Source organism: Arvicanthis niloticus, chromosome 6 (genome assembly GCF_011762505.2).
Source record: "Arvicanthis niloticus isolate mArvNil1 chromosome 6, mArvNil1.pat.X, whole genome shotgun sequence".
NCBI lineage: Eukaryota > Metazoa > Chordata > Mammalia > Rodentia > Muridae > Arvicanthis > Arvicanthis niloticus.
In genome coordinates this window covers 106,733,171-106,755,791 of record NC_047663.1, presented here as the reverse complement: position 1 = coordinate 106,755,791, position 22,621 = coordinate 106,733,171, and the positions used below count along the sequence as shown (strand labels likewise).

General features: G+C 49.0%; 1 protein-coding gene across 3 annotated transcripts in view; it reads left to right on the top strand.

Annotated features, from left to right (window-relative positions):
- Nacc2 (NACC family member 2) overlaps nucleotides 1-22,215 on the top strand; it is a 67,996-nt gene extending 45,781 nt beyond the window's left edge. For all 3 annotated transcript variants that reach the window (XM_076937604.1, XM_076937602.1, XM_034504962.2), the window contains 4 exons: nucleotides 13,106-13,270; nucleotides 15,444-15,549; nucleotides 16,096-16,193; nucleotides 17,302-22,215. In XM_076937604.1, coding sequence (XP_076793719.1) covers nucleotides 13,106-13,270; nucleotides 15,444-15,549; nucleotides 16,096-16,193; nucleotides 17,302-17,813 — 881 coding nt within the window. In that variant the 3' untranslated portion in view covers nucleotides 17,814-22,215. The remainder of the gene's footprint in view (nucleotides 1-13,105; nucleotides 13,271-15,443; nucleotides 15,550-16,095; nucleotides 16,194-17,301) is intronic.
- Nucleotides 22,216-22,621: the final 406 nt, after the last annotated feature.

Here is a 22,621-nt window from a genome sequence, read left to right as displayed (position 1 = left end):
CCTGGGATTTAAAGGCCAGCAAGCCTGGCCTCCAAGTTACTTCTTTTTCCCCGCTTGGAGACAGGGTTTCTCTATAGCCCTGGCCGTCCTGAAATCACTATGTAGACCAGGCTGGCCTTGAACCTAGAGAATCTACCTGCCTCTCCCCCATATCTCGCTACCCCCTACCCCCACCCCCCACGTGTTGGGATTAAAGGCTTTCACTACTACTGCCTGGCTTCGAGTTACCTCTTAAAGGTGCACTCCTCTCTGAGTGTGGCCTGGCCCTAGGTTCTGGGATCACATTCTCCCTGCCACTTTGGCACTTATTATTGAAAGGGACATCTTAGATGCCACCCCATGCCAGTGCCCTCTTAGATACCAGATTTCTGTAAACTGTAAGAATTTAGTTCAAATTTTGCTGCCCTGTTGACTTTTTCATCCCGAGTGTCTTTTCTCTGCCTTATAAATTGCTCAGATTTTTAATTCCCTCCATCCTTGACCTTGGCTTGACCTTGGACTCATTTTCAATTATTGCTGAGGATCAAGGTGCCAAGTGCCTCTTACAGGAGCGACTGGGCATGGACTCTTTAGACTCAGCCACGGCCACCTGATGTCCCAGTTTCTCCTCACCGTGCTCTGAAATCCCTCATTACATTTATTCCTAGAAATCCATTTCTTGTTTTAATTATGTGTTTTTAAGTTTATTTCTGTAGTTGTGTGTTGCTCTTGATAATATATAGAAATGAACTGAGTGACAACGTTTTCTGATTTACTCTAATGGTTTACCTGCAGGGTCTTCTGAGATGTCTGTGTATATAATGGGGTTCTCTGCTAACAGTGGCTCCTCCCTCCTCCCTCCTCCCTCCTCCCTCCTCCCTCCTTCCTCTTCCCTCCTCCCTCCTCCCTCTTCCCAGGCCAGGCCTCAGGCTTGTTAGGCAGGTACTTTATCACTGAGTTACACTCAAATGGATTTGTTTATATATATATATATATATATATATATATTTATTTTTGTTTGATACAGGGTTTGTCTATGCAGCCCTGGCTGTCCTGGAACTCTCTCTGTAGATCAGGGTGGCCTTAAACTCAGAGATCTGCCTAAGGCTCTGTCCTGGGTCCCTGAGTACTGGGACTAAAGGTGTATACCACCACAGTGGGGTTCTTTTTAATTTTTTTTAAACACAAATATTTAGTTGTATCCTAGGCTAGCCTTGAATTTGTGACTCTTCTGCCTCAGCCTCCCAGATGCAGTAATTACAGGTGTAGGATACTGCATCTAGCTTGTTCTTTTTCTGATTCTCTGATCCTCCTGCCTCCACCTAAGTGCTGGTATTTCAGGCGTGCTCCATCCATGTGATTTATTTATATGGAGATAGAGACTGGGCCCAGGGCTCTGTGCATGCTAAGCAAGCTCTCTACCTGATGAACCGCAGCTCCAGCCCAGGACTTTATTTCTGGCGTTAACCTTTTCTTGCCTCATGGCATTAGCTGGGATTTCTTATGTACTTTTCATTCCCTGATTCAGGAAAAGCTTTTGATCCCACAGACTGCAGTGCTGCCGTAGGCCTGCTCCGGTACGGTTTTTGTTGTTGTTTTGTTTTTGTTTCTTTTTATCAAATTAGGGATATCCCCCCCCCCCAACCCCTGCCTAATGATAGCCACACACCACTTACATCAGTTAGTTTTCTGTTGCTCTGATAAACAAACAATGACCAAGGTAGCTTATAGAACAGTTTGTTTGGAGGGAGACTCCGTATTAGCAGAGGCTGAAGGGTGGGGCGTGGCAGCAGGCTCCCTAGGACTGGAAGCAGAGCTTATATCTTCAACCACAGGCATGACAAAGCTGAGAGACCAAACTGGAAGTAGGAAAAGACTCTGAAAGCCTGCAAGCCTGCATCCGGTGATGGATGTCCTCCATCAGGACCACCAAACAGCGCCACCAACAGAAGACTGAAGTGCTCATACACTTAGCCTGTGGGGAAATTCTCATTCAGATCATCACACTGGTTAATGCTGGGATGCACTGGGCAAAATGAAAGCCGGGAGCGTGTCACTGAGTGGTGGGATCCTGTCCTGTATGTGGCTTCCATAGATGAGACACAGGCCCAACAAGTGTATGCGTTTCCTATTGTGTTTTATTAATTTTATTTACTTTTTGGGGGTTGGTTTTTGAATGTTGAGACAGGGTCTCACTATTATCCCTGGCCATCCTGGAGGAGCTTGCTGTGTAAGCCAGGCTGGCCTTGAACTCAGATATACCTACCTGCCCTGCCTCCAAATGCTGAGGTAGCATGTGCCACCATACCTGGCCCTGTGCTGTTTATTTTAGAAGAACTTTGTGTTCCTGGGATACAGTCACTCTAGCTGAGAGGTAGGTAGCAGTCCTTCTGCATCCTCGGGATCCGACTTGCTAGAAGGGGCCTCAGGCCGGAGAGCACAGTGGGATGCTCCTGGCCAGCAGTTGCTGGAGCCAGGAAGCCAACCTCTGTAGCCAGATCCCCAAAGCTATGCTAGATGGCTCTGCCTTTGTTGTCTCTAGCTCTGGGCCTGAAACATGCCCACAGCCCCATGGCTCCCCGGGATCCCAGAATGTGGAGGTTCGAAGGCAGGGCCTGGATCTGTGTTACAGGAGTCCAGAAGCCTTGGGCCATTCATGGTTTGAATGAGAAATGTTCCCCAAGCCATGTTTTCAATGTTTGATCCCCAGCTCTTGAGAGAAATGTAGGCAAGGTGGTGCCTAGCTAGGAAAGATAAGTCTCATGGAGCTGGAGAGATGACTCAGCAGTTAAAAGCACTGGCCATTCTTCCAGAGGACCTGGGTTCAAGTCTCAGCAACCACATAGCAGGTCACAACTGTCTGTAACTCCAGTTCAAAGAGACCTGAATCTCTCTTCTTGTCTTTTAAGGATACTGCAAACTCATGGTATGTAGCTATCCATGCATGCTAAACACTGGCACACATAAAATAATTTAAATAAAGAATTCCCAGCCCCCTCCTTTCTGTCTGCTTCCTGTCTGTCAGGATGTGAAATGTTCTTCCCTCCATGAAGGACGGAGCCCTGTGAGTCTGTGAGCTGTAATAGTGGATTTCTTCCTTGAAAAGTCACATCAGTTACTTTCTTACAACTTAAATAAGGCAGAGTGATCTGTGGGCAAATGCCACCTTTTTATTTCCTAATACATTTAATAATTAACAAATTAATAATTTAGTATTGTTGTTACAGTTTCCCCTTGTTTTTTTTTTGTTTTTGTTTTTTTATTTGAGACAGGGTCTCATTATTTAGTCCTAGCTGACCTGATCTTACTAGGTAGACCAGGCTGGCCTTGAACTCACAAAGATCCATCTGCCTTTCCCTCCCAAGTGCTGGGATTAAACTCACGTGCCACCATGCCCAGCTGGCTCAGATTTTGTCTTATTCAGCAAATCTGGATCCCTCCCCTGCATAGTATCACTTTAAGCCCAACTTTCTTGTATTGGTTTCTCTTCTCTTGTTTGTTTGGTAGTTTATTTATTTTTAGAGTTGTGAATGCCGCATGGCTCATATATACAGATAGATCAGAAGACAACTTCTTGGTTCTCTCCTGGGGATCTAACTTGGATTGTCTGGTTTGACACTGGCACCTCTATCCACCAAGCTGTCTCATAGGTCCTACTTGTTTGTTTGTTTGTTTGTTTGTTTGTTTTTAAGATAGTATCTCACCACATAGTGTTAGCTGGTCTGGGGCTTGCTGTGTAGATCAGGCTGGCCTGAAACTCATACAGACCATCTGCCTCCTGGGATTAAATGGATGTGCCACTATGCCTGGCTTACTGCATTACATATATTTTAGTTTCAGTTTACAAAACCAAAAATCAGGGACTGGAGAGATGGTTCAATGGTTAAGTGCACTACCTGCTCTTCTAGAGGACGAAGGTTCAATTCTGAACCCACTTGGTAGTGTACAACCATCAGTAATTCCAGTTCCAGGGGATCCAGGCTTATACATAGTGTGCTGACATTGATTCAGGCAAACAACACATACACACAAAACAATTAAAAACATTAAATCCCACAGTAAGTAATGCTAATAAGATAAACTTCTCCTGTTAGGCCTGTAAGTCCTGCTGCTTTGGGATGCGCTCAGTGCTCCCACTCTACCTTGAATGCCAGGTGAGGTTCCACATGTTACCAGGTCATTACCACAACATATTTTGGTGTGCCCCACTGTCTTTATTATCTCCATAAATATTTTTCTAATGTATAACACCCTCCCCCTCCTTCTATGGCCCTTGGGTTTATGGCATCTGTTTCATTTCCAAGCATGTTTGGGACTGGCTCATCTTAGCAGACTGAATCCTGTGTGGTCCTGGAATATGCTCAGACTCTTCTCTCTAGAGTGTGTGGAGACTTGCTTGGTGCCCTACTTAGTCCCAAGTGTACTAAGCAGAGGTTGCATGGGCCACCTTATAAGCTGTACTGAGGTTTCAAGGCAGAGCTGGGAGTTCTTCCAGCTTGGCCTGGTCTTGGGTGGGCACAGAGACTGTGTGACTCTTAGATTCCTGCTGCTGCTTTGCTAGCTATACTGGGTGTGTGCTGATGTCAGGCTTGTTTTCTCATTATGAAATAAACCCCATTAAGACTGGCAGTGTTTCCTTACATTGATTTCTCTTGGTCTGATGTTTGTATAGTACCCAGTTCTCTTCTATGTACGGTGTACCTGGACTATCTTTTCTGCCTCTTGTTTTATCTTGTGACAGAGTCTCATTGTGTTTCCCAGGCAGGCCTGGAATATCTAATATCCTCCCCTCTGCCTCCTGGGTAGCTGGAACCCACAGTGCCGTCACTGCCCCAGCTCCTAGGTTTGCGTTATTGGCCTACGTGCCCACTCTCATTTCCTATAGCAAGCTGCTTTAAGGTTTGATCCCTCCTGTGCCCTGACCACTGTTACACCTTCCTTTCCTTCTCTCCTTTTTGCATTAAACAAGTGTCCTTTCTTCTGTAAATAAGGCTTGTGAGTTGTTAGTTGTTCTTCTAAGGCAGTGGTTCTCAAGTTGTGCATTTTTTTTTTTTTTTGGAGGTTGAATGATCCTTTCATAGGTGTCACCTGGACTATCTTACATACCAGATGTTTACATTACGAATCATACACTAGCAAAATCACAGTTATGAAGGAGCAACAAAAATAATTTTATGGTTGGGGGTCACTACACCATGAGGAACTGTATTAAAATGTCATAGCATTAGGAAGGTTGAGAACATTGCTCTAAAGACAAACGATTTCAGCATCTGTGCATTAGGATGTTATAGTCTTTGGGACATTTACCTCGAGCCATGAAGCCTCTCTGCCCAGGAGCCTCACCTCTCCTCTCTCATGCTGTCCTCTCTCCCACACCTGTTGCCCTGTTGCTGCCCTGGTATGTCTCAGTTCTGTGAGCACTGTAAACTCCACCCAGCTTGTTTTAGAAGTTGCTTTCCTGTATCTCCTGTGCATTTATCTTTATAGTACCTTCCATTCCCTGGCACTGCCTCTCCAACCTGCCTGGGGCCTGTGTTGGGTCTTTAGCCAGCAGCCTTCTTCTCTGTGGAGCATCACTGTCAACAATGCCAGACAATTGCCAAAGCCCAGGTTCTCCACATGTCTCCTATTCTGATCTGTCTTTTTTTTTTTTAAGATGAAGAATTTTTAAAGATTTTTTAAAAGATAAGATGAAGATTTTTTTTAATGTGTATGAGTGTTTTCCCTCCATGTTTGTCTGTGCACCATGTGTATGCAGTGCCTATAGAGGCCAGAAGAGAGAGAGCATTAGATGTCTCTGGAACTGGAGTTACAGGGGGTTGTGCCCTCCCATATGCGTGTGGGAATTGAACCAGTATCCTCTGTGTGAGCACCCAGTGCTCTTGACCACTGAGCCGTCTCTCCAGCCCTGTCTTCTGCATTCTTGTTTTCTTCTTTCATCTTCTGCCAACATCTGAGTATTTTTTATTGAAATTATTTTCTAGTTCACAACTCTTACCTGCTCTGTGGAATTCTCCAAATCGTCCTCTGAACTCAGAATTGTAGTTACTGCCGTGTTTTATCTCCTTATTGATTCTGGTTTTCTCTGAGGCTCCCAGTTTTGTTTCCCGTCCCTTTCCACACTCACAGCAGATGTAGAGAACATATCTGCTAATGATCAGATCGGATGTCTTTTTGTAAATTGCTCTTTTATCATTTGATCTGTATCTAATATCCTTGCTGCTGCTTTCTGGTCTTCCTGGTATTGTTCTCTTGATTGCTGGGTATTACTTGAAAACATTTTACAAGCCTGAGCATCTGTTCCAAGGAGGGCCTGGTGGCTGGTCCTCCCAGGCTGCTGTGAGAGGCCCTGGGTGGGCCAGCGAAGGCTGTTGTGAGCCCCAGCCTCAGCCACGGCTGTTTTGGGTTACAGCTGGAGCTGCCCCGGCAGACTCTGAGGCCCAGTCTGCCTCCCAGGACAGGAGCCGCCAGGCTGTGTATTGGCTCTTGTTTTTGAGTCTTGTCCTGCATACTTGCTATTTAGTATTCTATGGAGACACCCAGGGATAGTGTGGATGGTGCTCAGAATGCCGTCCCTGAGTCCTGTGCCTCTCTGTTCTCCCTGTCGCCTAGTGCCCCTACCTTGCTCTGTCTTTCGTGTCTTTGGGCTCTCAGCCCCTAGCCCTGGCCACTGAGGAGACCTCCATTTTATTTTATTTTATTTTATTTTATTTTATTTACTTATTTATTTTTTCAGCACAGCTCCTAACAGTTATTCTCCACACTGAAGCTCTTCTTGCCCTGGTGACTTCATAGCTGAAGCACAGTCTCGGGGGGTGAGGGGGGGGTGTAGATTCCTAGTGAAATGTGTTTATTTCTTCATAGCTAGGCACTGACTTAATTTAGAGATCATTAAAAGGGTGTGCAGTGAGCACTGCTTGCTTGCTGTTCCCTGTGGCAGCCATGGGTACCGTATTTTAGGTGCTTTTCCAAGCCCAGGATGCATCTGCGTATGTGTGTCCATGTATATACGTGTGAGCTATTAGTTTAGCCCTGTACCTGGCTTGGTCTTTATACACATAGATCTTTACTTTGACCTATGCCCTTTGTATGACTGTGGCCGGTTCTCTGTGTACCACTGGTCAAGGAAGCCACATCCTGTCCTGTGAGAGGGTGGTACTGTGTACCTCTTGAATGTCATTGGACAAAGTGTAAAGATTGACGGAAGGATGGAGACTAAGAAGGACACTTGGCCAGGGTAGTGATGACCACTCTAATGGTGATGGCCAGGGTAGCCCATAGAGAGAGGGACAGCCCTGGGAGTAATGGGGGGATCTAGCTGGACCCCTGCTAGGCCGGGCAAGCTTGGCTCTAAGGAGAAACATTGTCCAGGACCATGAGTGTGAAGGCTGTGCCAGCAATGTCAGGCTGGCCATCCAACAAACCTGAGGACCAGGCCACTCACAGGAGCCATAAAGGTCCTGAAAACAGAGTGTGTGGGGGGGTACTTAGATCCGGAAGCTTGGTCCCTGATCTGACATGGGCCCTGTGGGTGGTGTTGCAGTATACCCTCACTGCCTACGTCTTCTGTCAGCTGAGCATGGTGAGTCTGAAGACCACATGGCCCTCTGTTCTGTACCGGGAGCACACATCAGACATGAATATGTGCACATCCCTGGTCCTATATCCACTGTCCTCTCTGGGTCTCTTAGCCAGCTTGTCTTCTTGTGTATACAGTTTGCCACATTTCCTTGAATCTGAGATAGGTTTGTGCTACATTTTGGCATCTGTGAAATGGGTATGTGCAGGTAACATGTCTGATATCTGTCACACAGAGGCAGTTGTCCCTCTTGGCAAGCAGAGCATCTTGGCTCCCTTTTTGAAGGGCTCTGGAAACTGTGGGAAGGGATGTTGCTTCAGGAAGTGCCTGTACTGCTAAGGCTCTTATAGGACAGGTCACTATAGAGCCAGCTACACCTAAGAGCCTACCCCCAGCACTGGATGAAGACCTGTTACCCAGAGGAAAGAGAGCCACACTGGGTGTCCTTAACCTTTTAAACTGATGTTCAGTTGGTGCAAACCCTGGCTATCAGGCAGGTGCCTGAGCCAAGAGCTGCACATGACCCAGGCCTGGCTGGCATTGGGCAGGAAGTGACCCAGGCCTGGCTGGCATTGGGCAGGAAGTATGTGTTTGTTGGGGTAGGAGTGGGAGTCACAGTGTCCTGTGGAAGATCAGGCATGTGTGGGGCTCCCCTTGCCTGGGCGCAAGGGTAGCATCTCCCACGTTCTGCCTTCCTGCCATCAGTTACCAAGGTCTGGGTCATTACAGTCTGCTCACCTGCCCAGCTGTGAGGCCTCTCCTACAGGCTGCCTGCTCTTCATCCCTGCAAACCTGTTCCTCAGACCCAAGACCACTGTGTTCAGGTGGTGTCCTTTGGGGCCTTGCAGAAGTGGACAATGGTGGTTTGTTTTTCATGATTCCATTGTAGTTTCAATGTGCATTTCTTGACTGAATGTTGAGCAAACACTTTCTCAGTGTAGGTTCTCTTCCGTAAATCCTTCTACATGTCTCCCCATTTTTGAAACTTTTTAAAGATTTATTTATCTATGTGTATGGGTACTATATGGGTACTTTTGTCTGCCCTGGACATCTGCACAGCAGAAGGGGGGATATTGGAATTCATGGAACTATGGTTATAATCGGTTGTGAGCCTCCATGTGGGTGCTGGGGATTGAACTTCAGAACTTCGGACCTCTGGAAGAACAGCCAGTGTTCTTAACCATTGAGCCATCTCTCCAGCCCTCGGGGTTTGTTGTTTTCTCTGCGTAGCTCTGGCTAGCCTGGAACATATATTCTGTAGACTGTGCTGGCCTTGAGTTCAGTAATTCACCTGCCTCTGCCTACTCACTTGGCTTTTTGTGTTTTTGTTTCTAAGAGTTGAGTTTTGAGAGTTTTCCTTAGCCACCCTGTTTTGTTACTCTTTCACACAAATTTTGGTTTTGTTTGCTTCGTTTTGTTTTCATTCTGAAGACCTCACATTTCTGCTTCTTTTAAGGATTTGTACTGTGGGAATCATGTCAAAACTCTTAGCCTAACCCAAGAACAGTGTTTTCCTACCTTTTGCTTCCAGTTGAAAGTAGCCCTGGCTTTGCTTTGGGGTGACTGTACGAGGGTCTAAGCCTGCTCTGCTGAGCGGCTGGTCTGACTGTGCCTTGTACATGATGACTTGGCAGTATAGGTGCAGGGAGTCTTCCACGGTGTGAGTCGGCAGTTTATTCCACTCATAGTTAAGACTAAGGTTTATTTTCTGATTCTGAATTTTAAGGGGGTCATGTGTACATCTAGTCTGTGAAGTAGCTAGGCCTCTATGAAGCGCCAACCTGAGTGGCCACCTACCTACTGGCAGCCATTCTTATCAGCTTGGTTTCCTGATAGGGTTTCAAAGTGGGGTTGTCGTGCTGCTTCTGAGTGTGAATCCCAAGGACGTTTGTGGAACAAGGTAGGAGAGGCTGGGGAGAGGGAAGCTCCCGTGGGGATCCTCCTGGGATAGATCCTTTGGGAAGAAAACAGGCGATGGGAGCCATCTGCCCTTCCCTGCCTCCTCTCATCTGCCTCCTTCTGGTGCTGGCAAGGACACCCAGGGCCTTACTCCAGCTAAACATGCTCTACCACTGAACAACACCCAAAGTACTTATTTATTTATTTATTTTACTGCTTCTTCTTTCCCTTTTTAAACATAGGGCCTCATGAAGCTGACCTTAATTTGCTATATAGCTGAGGATGACCTTGAGTTCCTGATCTTCCTGCCTCTGCCAAGTGCTAGGATTACAGGCCTGAGCCACCATGTCCAGCCTCCTCCTCCTTTTAAATGTCATATTTTGCAGTCATTTTCAATGATATTAAGCATCTTCAGATTGTTCAGCCATCACTATTATCCTAACCACAGAGTTTCTTGACATCTTCCCAAACTGGCAGATTCCCTACTCAGTATCCACAGTTTGTTTCTTGGGTCTTTGGGGTTTGACTTAGCTGCCTTCCTGGGTGACCATGTTAAGAGCCCTGGAATGCAACCCACAATATCATGTGACCACAAGTATCCAGCTTGCTTCCATGGTGTAACCCAAGGAAGATAGGTCACTAATCCTGGAGAGGGGGGGATCAGTGCCTGAGTGACTAGGGGTGCCCCTATAACAGAGCTTTCTGCCAGGACTAGGAAGTGACTTTACTTCAGCCAGTGGTTAGTCAGCTCTTCATAGAAGTAGCTAGTCAGGCCGCACATGCTCTCTCTCTAGGATGCTCAGTCCTTGTAACCTGGTCTGGGGAATGTAGAAGTGACAATGATACCACTGAGACCAGTCCTGGATGATAGGAGACCTAAGTCTCCTGGTACTGAAACCTCGTGTGATCACAGGATCTCCCCTCAGCTCACAGTCCTCTTGGGGGAGGCAGGAGACGGCCCAGGGACAGACAGACTTCCAGCATACCTGGAACCAAGTACAGACCCTGACACTAGCAGGCCCCACGGAGGTTCACTGGGGCGGGGTGTGTGTGTGTGTGTGTGTGTGTGTGTGTGTGTGTGTGAGAGAGAGAGAGAGAGAGAGAGAGAGAGAGAGAGAGAGAGAGAGAGAGAGAGAGAGAGAGAGAGAAAATATGTCCAGTCTCCTCTGGGAGTGATTCTCTAGAGTTTGATATAACACCACCCTGTAGCCTGGGGAGTAACTGAAGCCACTCATACCTGTGATGTACGGACTTGGGGAAGGAGCTCAGAGCACCTTTGCAGATGAGCTAAGACTCAGATTGGTGTATTTTTAGCAGCAGTAGCATCCAGCACTTGGCAGGGCAGAAATAGAAGAGGTTTTTTGGGGCTCTGGGCTGACAGTCTCTGGCTCTTGGGGAGCTGGGCTGGGGGGGGTGTGCATGTGGAGCACAAACAACTTCTGCTGTTGAGAAAAACATCTCGAGAGAGCGCTGGCTGAGGATGGAGAATTATTTCTGTTGGTGAACACTCTTTATGTAAATGCCACGCACAGCGCACAGCGTTGGCGCTGCTCGTTTGCATGTGTAATCACAGCAGGCGGGGCAAGGGGGGCGGATAATTATGTTTTAAAATACCATCGGATTGTTTGATGTGTTCCCTCAGTCTCTGGGTAATTCCGGGCTGTAAAGACTCTTCATTGCTCTGTTGGATGGGAATGCCACCTGGCTAGTCTGACCACCAGTTGGTACCAGGGATAGCATCTCAGCAGCTTCCGTTTTTTCTAGCTTCTGTCCTCACTGGATGTCTAGCAGTACTCTAGGAGTTCACGTAACACCACAAAGTTGTGCTTATTTGGACTGCATCAAAAAGTAGTGGGCCTGAGGCACCCTGCTGTGACTCCAGACGCTGGGCAGAGCTGGGCTACAGATGGGCTTTCCACCCTGTCTTCTGGGCTGGAACCCCTCCTGCATCCTCCTATAGTGATTCACTGTTGCTTAGGGTATTGGTGGTCATCTCAGAACCCAGATATTGGTCCTTGGGGATGGGCACCCCAACATCTCCCTTACTGGCAGGGTGTCAAGATGACTTGCAAGTCCTTCCTGTGCGGGACCCTCCCTTGCCACCTGCCTTTAAGGGGCGCCTGTACAGTGGCCCCCTGCTGAGAAGGGCTGAGAGTCCCTAGTATGTGGTCATTGTGAGAAGGGGCCAGAAGCTAGCCTTGCTGTAGCAACCAGGTGCACCTGTGTCTGACCTTGGAGCTGTCTCAGGGTAAGATCTAAGTCACAGACACCTGCCTTGAGCCTGCCAGGCTCTAAGCCTGTGAGGCCAACAGGTTCTAGCTGTCCTAGGGCTAAGTCCTACCTGCACCACAAGACACATACAGAAACACAGTCCCAGATACAAACATAGACATGACACATACAGATGCATATATTCATATGTACAGACATTCAGATACACAAATGTATAAACATACATAGGACACACACACAAACACATGCATAGGCACACAGATACATAGAAACACACACAGCTAGGAGCACAGGAAGGGGTGATGTGACACCTGAGGTCCCTGAGCAGAGTGGCTCTATATGTTACTCTAGTCTCTGTGGCCATGGACCAAGGAGTAGCTGAAAGCCTAGCCCAACTGCAAGGCCTCCTGAGAAAAGGGACTGGAAGGGCAGTGGAAGAATGGAGAGACCAAGGCTGTGCAGGACTGGTTAGCACCACAGGTCCTCCTTGGTCTTGTATCATATATAGTGCCCAACAAGTAGTCCTTATTAAGGAGTCTTGGTCCAGGCCCCCGGTGACTTGTAGGAGACTGTTCATCTTGCCTGTTCAGTATTGATGCTGGCTAGCTGGCATCCTGCACTCTGTGGAGCACACTCATTTCCATGACTGCCTCTGTGGGCAGGTGGCACTGGTGCAGCCTCAGAGCTACAGGTACAGAGGAACTCTTAGGCCCAACTGCCTGTTCTAGAAGTGGTTTTCCGGAACATTTGCAGACAGCAGGGATGCCAGACTGCCTGGCTTTACTCCTGACAAAAATTTAAGAGCACTTCCTGTGCCAGGCCAAAATCGTCCAAGGGGACATGTCCTGCAATGTGCTAAGACATCTATGCCCTCATCTGGTAAGTAGAACTAGTCATATCTGGTTACCTCTTGCATGAAGCCACTTTGAGGAAGCCCAGGTCCCAACTTGGGCCCCTGTTCTGTTTCGCTGGCTGTCTCCTTCCGTGCATTTTCCTGGCAGCTTCACACTCTGAAAGGTGCAAGCTGCTGAGTTTAAACTCCACCTGTAGCTTCGAGGTCTCTGGTCAGGGTGTCCTATAGCCTGTTTCCAGCACATACCCTCTGGCCTCCCTGTCAGCTCTCTCCATAACCTGTTGTCTTGACACCTCTGGGAAACACCACTCACCCCGAGCAGCCTGTTACCAGGTGTAGGCAGGCATTCCTCATAGCTCTCTTCTTCTTCATGCTATCAGGCATCTTTCCAGGACAGTGCTGGGCGTGGAGGTGGACACGTATACTATGGAGGGCTGGCTGCCATGGGTCCAGGCTGATATGGAATGCTTCTGACCTGGGCCTTGGGGAAAGTAGTGGACAGGCACAGTAAGCCCAGGTTCACCCACAGACTCCAACCTAATTGGGTTAGTTTTTTGCCTTAGTGCAAGAGAAACCAGAGCCAGTGCCCCTGGAGAGCCGCTCCTGTGTCCTCATCCGTCGAGACCTGGTGGCACTTCCTGCCAGCCTCATCAGCCAAATTGGGTACCGCTGCCACCCAAAGCTCTACTCGGAGGGAGATCCTGGAGAGAAACTGGAGCTTGTAGCAGGTGAGGTGGCCCCACCCATCACTGTATGCAAATGTGCTATCCACTATTTTTCAGAGCTATGAACAATACACTCATCAGTCAAAAAGAAAGAAAGAAAAAAAGAACATCTTAAATTTCCTCTAATTTCCTTTTAGAAGAATGTGTCATTAAGAGGAGTTATTCAATTGAATTAATTTAGCATTTTAATTGAGTCCCCCGAGCTGGCCAGGCTTCTGATTGGCAGGGGCTATATCCATGATGCATTTTAATTTAGGTCACAGATAGAACCAAGTCACATAGTTACAGTGTCTCTCCTGCTCCAGTGTTCGGTCATAGTGTCTGAACCGTAGCTCACGGTGTAGAGTGGAAGCCCTTAGGACCAGTGCGTTTTTAGAAACGTCATCCCTTTATGTTGGGATGCTTGCATTTTGTAAGGCAGTATTCGGCAAGATCCAAGTAGGTGGTGCCCCATTGGCCCCCACAGTTTCCTTGAATTGCCCATTTGAGAAAAGTCTCTCTATATAGCCCTGGATTTCTTGGAACTTGATATGTAGACCAGGCTGGCCTCTAACTCACAAAAATCCCCTTGTCTCTGCCCCTGGGATTGGATTAAAGATGTGGGCCACCATGCCTGGGCTTTAATTGCTCGTTTTGTTTGCTTGGGAAGCCCCAAGCAAGCTGGACAGGTTCCTCAGCCCTGCACCTTAGCTCTGCCTCCCTGAACCACCCTCTCCTGCTTCTATCTTGATACCACCCCCTACTGGCACATCCTAGGTAGCATCTTGAGGCCCACTCTTAACAGAACAGAAACTCCAGATTCTGCCCAGTTTTCCTTCTCTCCTGGAAGCCGCTGCCTTAGAGACGTCATTACTAACCAGCTCTGCAGTAGGAAGCCGGATGCAGCTTCCAGGATGGGGTGGAGTAGGGCTGCTCCCTCCAAGTCCTAGGGCAGAACAGCATCTCTGGATGCCACTAGAGGCAATTTTTCTGACTGCTGAGGTATCTTAAGAGGCAGAAGTGTTCTTCAGGCAGGAGCGGGTTTCTGTCTTCACTGATCTCTTCCTTCTGCTAAAACCTAATAGACAGGACTGATGGGAAGATCCAAGAACCAGGAGTGGTGTGCATACCTGTAACCAAGTGTCTGGGAGGCTGAGGCAGAGGGATTGAGAACTGAAGGCAAGCTTAGACTCTATAGTAAGAGCTCGTCTTGAAACAAAGAGGTTTAGCCCATGCTCGGTCAGAAATAAGATAAACAACCCCGGTGGCACACGCCTTTAATTCTAACACTCAGGAGGCAAAGGGGAATTTCTGAGTTTGAAGCCAGCCTGGTCTACAGAGCTAGCCCAGGATGGCCAGGGCTACACAGAGGAACCTCTGTCTTGAAAAACAAAAGAATCAGATGAAGGAGACCCACATAAGTGGGAGTGCATGGCCAGAGCCACAGTCTGTGTACACCGTTCACTGTTTTTACCTGTGCTTCCCTCCAGTCAGTGACAGGCTCTTCTCCTGTAGCAGCACCTTGTAAACAGTGGCCTCCCTGACCCTGCTGCTCTCATAGGTTCTATCCTCTGCTCACCTACACTATACAGGGGCTCCTGGGACATTGTCAGCTCTCTTCAGGGTCTATGACTGAGAATAACTTCCCTGTTCACACTTGCACTAGACTTCCTTGAACACATGAGGTAGAGAAGCCAGTGCTGGGCCAGTGGAAGCCACAGCTGGATTCTCCAGACTGCTGTCCATTTCTCCCAGCTTCTGTCCATGGCTCTTTGGTGTCTGGGAAAGGACAAGGTGGAAAGCCAAAGTCAAAGCTAGCCCCAGAAAGTTCCTGAGGAGGTGGTGAGGGCCAGAGTAGTCTAATCCTGCCCACAGGCCTTAGCACAATAAAGGAAGCCGGGGATTAGGAGAACCTGAAGGAATGGGGTTTGCCACATCTTTCCCCAACCCTGGTGGCTTTCGGTTGAGGATGGTAGTTATGATAGGGAAAGTTTTGGCCTTGGCATCCTCCAGCCGTGACGTATTCTAGCAGGTGAGAACTGAGGTTGCATTTGTCCTAGAGGCCTCTCTTCACCTCCCACCCCTCCTTATGCTCCTCTGTAGCCTTTCCTGGCCTTAGCATCCCCCTTAGAGGACATGAGCCCTGGTTTAGTTTATAAGGCTAAAGACCTCATACATTGATGTTTGCTGACTTTAGGCTCCGGGGTCTACATCACACGTGGCCAGCTCATGAACTGCCACCTGTGTGCAGGGGTGAAGCATAAGGTCCTGCTGCGGAGGCTCCTGGCCACCTTCTTTGACAGGTAGGTGCTTGGGGGGCTGTAGAAGCTTTTAGGATTTCATCTAGCTGTGTGAGCTGTCTTGGTCATGAAAGGTTTGAGCTTTTACAGCCTTCCACTTTTTCCTAACACAAATGTGGGTGTCTGACGTGGAGATGCCCTAGAGAGGCCCAGAAAGATCCTCGTATGTTAGGGAGATCCTCGTATGTCTGGAGAAATACTGGCTGTGTACCCCTCCCCAAAGAAAGTGAGAAGCTATGTGTACTTTACCACGTGCATGGGCCAAAGGGCCCCTTCTCCAAGGAAAAGCAACTCACTCAGATGACTCAGATTTCCCATGGATAGTGCTGGTTAGTCAGCTTCCCAGCCTCGTCACTCAGGGTGCCCACTCACTGGGAGTTTTATTCCTTGGAGGAAGACTGGTCCTTCCTCTAACGTGGTACGTGACTCAGGAGGGAAGACACAGGTGGGTGTGGGAATTTGGGCTCTTTCACCTGTTATGTGAACAGGGAGCTGTTTCTTGAGTCACTTCTGGGCCAACTCTGCCTCCTTTCCTCGTCCCTCCTCCAGGAACACACTGGCCAACAGCTGTGGCACTGGCATTCGCTCCTCTACCAGTGACCCGAGCCGAAAGCCACTGGACAGCCGAGTCCTGAACGCCGTGAAACGTGAGTGGGCGGTGAAGGGTCACTCCGGTGGGGTGGATCTGGGAAACTCTAGGAATCCCATCTGGACTTGAGATCTCAACCCGAGGCAGATTAAGACCTCAGGGTCATTCTGGGCCGCGGGCTCGTGTCCTGCATGCTTGCTTCGGCCTGTAGCACTAGGACCAGGAGAGAGAAAAGAGCAGCAAGTAGAACTCGTCTCGAGGTGTTAACGTCCTTGGTAGGTTTCCAAGTGTGATGAATTCAGCTGTGAAACTATTTTAATATGTGAAATAGATCTAATTTTCCTTTTTGAACAAAACCCCTTATTTACATGTTGAGGTTATTTTGAGTCTTTGCCATCTGTTCGGCCGGCTTCTGCCTCCCGCTCCTGCGTGGCGGGGCGGAGCCCAGTCCATCTCTGTGGCAAGCCACCGCCTAGCCCTGTACCCTCAGATACAGAAGAAGCTATGCCACCCAACACACAGAGAGACTGGCCCAGAGCACAGCTGCCTGGGGCCACTGGCCCAAGCAACATCGTATGTTCTTACTTAGAAATTCCCTTTGTAAGACTAATTCTATTTTATAGAAGAGGGTAATTACAGTCCTGAAGAGTGAAGAAACCCAGAGATACCAGAAGGTGGTGAAGCTGGGCTCTTAGGGACCTGTTCCTGGTTGATGCTTATGGGGACCTAGGTCTGACCTTGGTCTCCAGCTCCTTAGGAAACAGAAGAGACTTTTGTTTTGTTTCGTCGATGAGGACACCCACACTCCTTTTTGTCTGCCCTGTCTGAAACCAGGGACAGTGTTGGTGAGCCAGCTTATCATGTCGGGAGGACCTGACTGTCTCATTTTTCAGGGGGAGCTGAGAAGATTAGACACAGGTCCAAATCTGGTGGGCACCCAAGCAGACTTACCTTACTGTGATAGACACCATCCCAAAGAGTCATATGGGTCTCCTGAGTGGAGGAAAGAAAAACTGACTTCTGGATTGACAGCCCAGATCAGGGGATCCTAGTGGGAATCAAGATTGCAGACTCTCCAGCCCTGGGCACCTTACTTCTGTGGACACTTAGGCAGCAGCGGGTGGGAGAAGCTACTCTCACTCCTTTTCCTCCTCTCGCCCATGCAGTGTACTGTCAGAACTTTGCTCCCAGCTTCAAAGAGAGCGAGATGAATGTGATCGCTGCAGACATGTGTACCAATGCTCGCCGTGTCCGCAAGCGCTGGCTGCCCAAGATCAAGTCCATGCTTCCAGAGGGTGTGGACATGTACCGTAGTGTCATGGGTGCATCAGCCGCCAGCCTGCCCCTGGACCCCGAGTTCCCGTCTGCTGCTTCACAGGTGTTTGAGCAACGCATCTATGCCGAGCGACGAAATGATGCAGCCACCATCGTGGCTCTGAGAACTGATGCTGTGAATGTTGATCTGAGCACTTCAGCCAACCCTGCCTTTGAGGCTAATGAGGAGGTGGATGGGGCTGGCTCGGTTATCCAGGAGGTGGCTGCCCCTGAGCAGCTGCCTGCTGATGGCCAGAGCTCTCCTCAGGCCTTTGAGCAGAGCAACACCAGCTCCAGCAGGCCTCAGACACCAGTGGCCACAGCAACAAGAAGGCCAGAGGGCACCTATGCAGGGTCCTTGTAAGTGGCCGGCAAGGCCGACTCACAAGGGACCGAGTACTAAAGCTGCTTGCATGCATTACTAATACAAACAAATGTGACCAAGCCACTTACCTACTGAACTGCTACTGCTGCCTGACAAAAATGTGATTTTTATTCTGCCTGTATTTAAAATGGATGAAGGAAACAAATGCATTCATTATACTGTAAACATTTAGGCCGCTGGCCACGCTCTGAGGGACAAAGGTCCCAGGGCAACTTTTTGATATTCCCCAGCTCAGTCTCCCTGGTAGTGCTCTCTTTCCCTTCTTGGGGAGGTAGAAGAGGCCACTAGGTCCCTAATGTCCTGACCTGACCCTGCCTCATCCACCCTTCCTCTTCCTCCTGCTCTGAAAGCAGAAGCTGGGGCAGCAGTGGCCTGGGCTGGAGGGGCAAACACAACACTCCATTCTTACCCATATGTACCCCACGGGGATAGTGGCGGGGAGTGCTGGGCCCCCAGAGGCCAGACTTCTCTTGTTTTCATTCCTCCCAGGAAGCCGGCTCTGTGTGTGTGTGTGTGTGTGTGTGTGTGTGTGTGTGAAAGAGAGAGAGAGAGAGAGAGAGAGAGAGAGAGAGAGAGAGAGAGAGGGGAAGGCAGGAAGACCAGTGATGGCCCTGCAGTAGCTATGGCTGGTCACCTGGGGGTGGGGGAAACATGAGGTGATCCCCTCTCCATACCTGCATCCTCACTCTGCTCCACCCAGACCCCCAGCGGCTGGCCTGCTGACCCCCCAGGGTCTTTCTGCCCCTGGCCATGGCTGCCCTCACCACCCTCTGCCTCTCCAGCCACTCTGGGATTTTGCTTGTTTGCTGTTTTTGTTTAGTTCAGATCTATTTTGTTTGTGGTTTGGAAACTTTCAGACCGAACAGAGGAAAAAAAAAAAAAAGAAAAAAGAAAAAAAAAAAGAAAAAAAAAAAGCGAGAGACTAGTGTCCCTGTCCCCAGCCTGCTGCGGATTTGGGTGAATACATGCCCATAACCCCCACCTTGGCCTCCCATTGGAGGCAAAGGGGGCCCAGGAAAGAAGAGCTATGTACAGCCAAACTAGGCCCCTGTGGGCCTGGCTAGTGGGCACTGCTGCCTGGGATGGGCTTATCGCTCACTGTGGGTACCCTGTGTAGTTGGTGACAGGTACAGGCCCTACAAGCCTGGGCCAGGGAAGTTGGCAGGTGTGGATCTCACTGGGGACCAGAAACAGAATATCATGAGGATGGCACCTGCAGGGGGCCCTTGAGGACAGCTGGCGGGCTTGAAGCTGGCGCTTTATCATTTTGAAGTGTGGGATATGCTCCTGAGACCACTTACCCAAGTGTCTCCTCTTGGACTCTTGTCTGAGGACTGCCTGCCTACCTGCAAAACCTAGCAGCCTCTGAGGTGCCCAAGGACACTCACCATAGCAAACTTGAAGGTCTAATCCCTATCCCTCTATGCATGAGTTTGCGCCCTGTGAACCCCTCCTGTGCCCACAGGCTGAGCAATCTTCCCCATTTGGAGGGTAGGAGACCTGAGGTGCAGTTTAGGCTCCCTCTGGATCGCCTTTTTTTTTTCAGGCACTTCCCTGTCTTGGGGGCCTCACAGGTAGACCCCATACTCTGCTGACTATACATGTCAAAACATGTATAGTCATATCTCCCCCTCCCCTCTTCTGAAAGACCTGTGGTATGGGAAAAGACAAGGGGCATCATGGCAGGAGCTGTGGGGACTGAGCTGAGCTTCTTCCCCTGCTCCTTGGTAACCCAAGGCCTGCATTCCTAGGGCCAGTTCAGAGGCTAGCTAATGTCCAGCTCTGGAACTAGCTGCCCAGAGATGGACCTCTCACCTCTCCCATTTCCATCTTAGTCCTAGGTAGGTTGGAACCCTAGCCAGCCCTTTAGTGACTTGGACCAAACCCTCCTGGTGCTGGGTGAAGACCATAGAACTGTAGAGGGTACGACAGGACTGGGGGCAGGGCTGTGCCCTTCCCCTCTGGAATATCCCTTCTGCTCCCCCCACCCAAATTTGCACTTTAATTTGACCATCCTTGGGGACCTTTGGGAGACAAACCCACCTGTTTTGGTTGGTGGTAGAAGGGCTCTTTCTCATCCCTCCACTCCAAGATGGGCATGGTCTCCACCCTGGGCCAGCATAGGGAAGGTAGTGCTGGCCATTACAGGAGACAGTGGCCTCACAGAATGCCTGATCACTGCTCGGGCTAGCACAATGTCCTCAACCTGTGTCCCTTAGTGTTTATAATTGCCATCTGTTTTGTTCTGGGTAAGGAAGGCAAGAGCTATAGGTAAAACTTCAGTGATATTAAATGTGAATGGATTCTGAGCTCTCCCTGTGCCCCGGGTGGGCCAGGCAGAGCGTTTTGCACTAATGTGTCCCATGGTGGACGTGGTGGGGAGCGTTTGCAGACATGCATGGCCAATGACTGTACCTGCTTGGGGGGAGGCACTCCCTCTGCATCCTGAATGTACTGTGAGGCAGGCGGGTGGCAGGCCTGGGCTCCGAGGGGCCTTCCAGAGTGCCTTAGCATCTTTTGATTATTTTTTTCCAAGGAAAACCAATTTAAAAAAAACCAGACCCCCTCCTTTGTTTACAAGATGACTAATTCCAGAATCGGGGCTGTCTTGTCCTGTTCCGTGACCCTGACTCGTCCAGACCTTATAGGTGAGAGCCTCTCAGCATCTGTCAAATGTCTACACCTCTGTTCCTAGCTTGACTACTAGCAATATGCACATACTATGTAGAGTCTATTGTAGAAACTATGGCTACATCAGCATCTTTGCCATGAGGACAGTCGGGACTGGATCGGGTTGGAGCTGCTGGGGCAAGGCTGGATCCGGCCATTACTCTTCTGTCCTCCCAGAGCAGGCAATAGTCCCCGAGGCTGCTGAGACGAATACAGCAGGTCCAGGGCGAGGGACCAGAGACAGGGCTGATAGTGAGCTTGGAGGGGCTGCCTGTCTGCCCGGCTGTCTCAGTACTTGAATTCTGTATTGTTTTCTATACCAGTTGCTTCAGCTAACATCTGACTTGGTGTCTTACTTTGCCCTTGAATGTGGATGAAGCCAGCGATGTGTGAAAGGCAATTGGGGAGAGACTCTGAGGAGTCCTTCTGTGACTGCCTAGGAAAACTAGCTATGCGGTGTTTGTTTAGAACCTAAAGGAAGGCGGAAGAAAGGGGCAGTGAGGGCCGGCAAGCTGACAGGACCAGTCTCCTCCAAGGGACTGTGGCGTGCCTGGTGCTACCTGGCTCAACAGCGGGAACTTCCTAAGCCCAGTGCTCCTCAAGTCTTGGCTCTGCCCCACTGCTCCTTGCCTGGGTTCCCTAAAGATGGTGATTCTTAGCTGATGGGGGAAGGGCAGATGGCCCATCAGCCAGCTGAAAACTCAAAAGACCCTGTTAGAATCTGCTTGCTGTGGATCCCAAATTGGAATGGCGACAAGCATGTGACATCTCAGCTTTACCCACTGCTTGGAATGGTGCTGCTGCTGTGTGGTTCTGCATGTCAGGCAGCCCAGCCTGTGCCGCTGGAAGAAGGGCTCACTACAAAGTGTTTCAAAAGTGGCAAAGGTGTTTGCTTTGTTTTGTTTTCCTAGAAAAGGAAAAGGATGCAGGATCTAAAACATTCTGATTGAATAGCCTCTGCTTGTGTCCCATCAGTCGCCTCATTGCAAGCATTTTGCACACAATTGTGATTTTTATGTCAAAAGAAGCCAAAATTTGCAATACTATTTTTAGCAGACAAAAAGAGAACTCAGTATAAAACGTATAAATATTTTTGACTTGAACATTTTGGGTGACTCTGGGTACAAGAAGAACATTTATCCCTTAAGTGGGATGTTGGGAGAAAAGGACCCGAGGCACTGTCCAGGGGTTAAAGTAGCATCATAACTCATGACTGTTAGAAAATGCGTTAATAAAGTCAGTTGCTCCCCTACCTCTAAGGAGGCCTTCACAGAACCGCTGAGCAAACACTACATCCTGGCTTTCTTTGGTTTTAGGGAGGAGGAGGCTTTGTTTTTTGGTTTGTTGTTTTTGTTTTGTTTTGTTTGGTTTTGTTTTGGTTTTTTGTCCCTTCAGAGTCCTCCTCTCTCTGTGCTGTGACCCTGTAGTGACAAGACTGTTACTTTGTAGCCATGGCTGAAAACATTGTATCAATAACAACAACAGCAACAAATTAAAAAAAAAAAAAAACAAAAAAACAAAAAAAAAAAAAAAAACAAAAAACCCACACACACAGCAATGTCTGCAAGCTGACCAGGGAAACCCAAGAGCTATGAGCCTGTGCTCAGAGCTGTTTCAGAAGTGGAAATCCATGACAAAAGGATGTCATCATTAATTGTAAAGTGCTTTGTAAAGTTCACATTTACAGAATAATAAAGTCAATTCAAACCCAGCTTTCCTGAACTTTGCTTGGCCAGTGGAATTGGGGACACAGTATTGGAGAGAAGTCGGGAAGAGATCTGGCTGTGGAAGAACCTGAGGCTACCTGTCCCCGAAAAGTCCCTATCTGAGAGGTACAGGAGTGTGTCACTGCCTAGACTGAGGAATGGTTTTATTCACAATTTATTGTCTACAAACTGGCTCTTCCTCTTCTCCTGGCACACCTGCCCTCTTTTGGATGTGTGGCTCCCTCTGTCCCCTCCCCTTGGCCAGGCCTGCCCCCAAGTGGGCAGAGGGACAACTGCATGTGGGTAGAGTTTATCTGGGCTAAACTGGGGTTCTGGGTTTGGGCCTGGCAGTTGGTCTCCCCATGTCTCACTGCCTTCAGTACTGGCTGAGCTTACTCTGGGGTGGGGTGG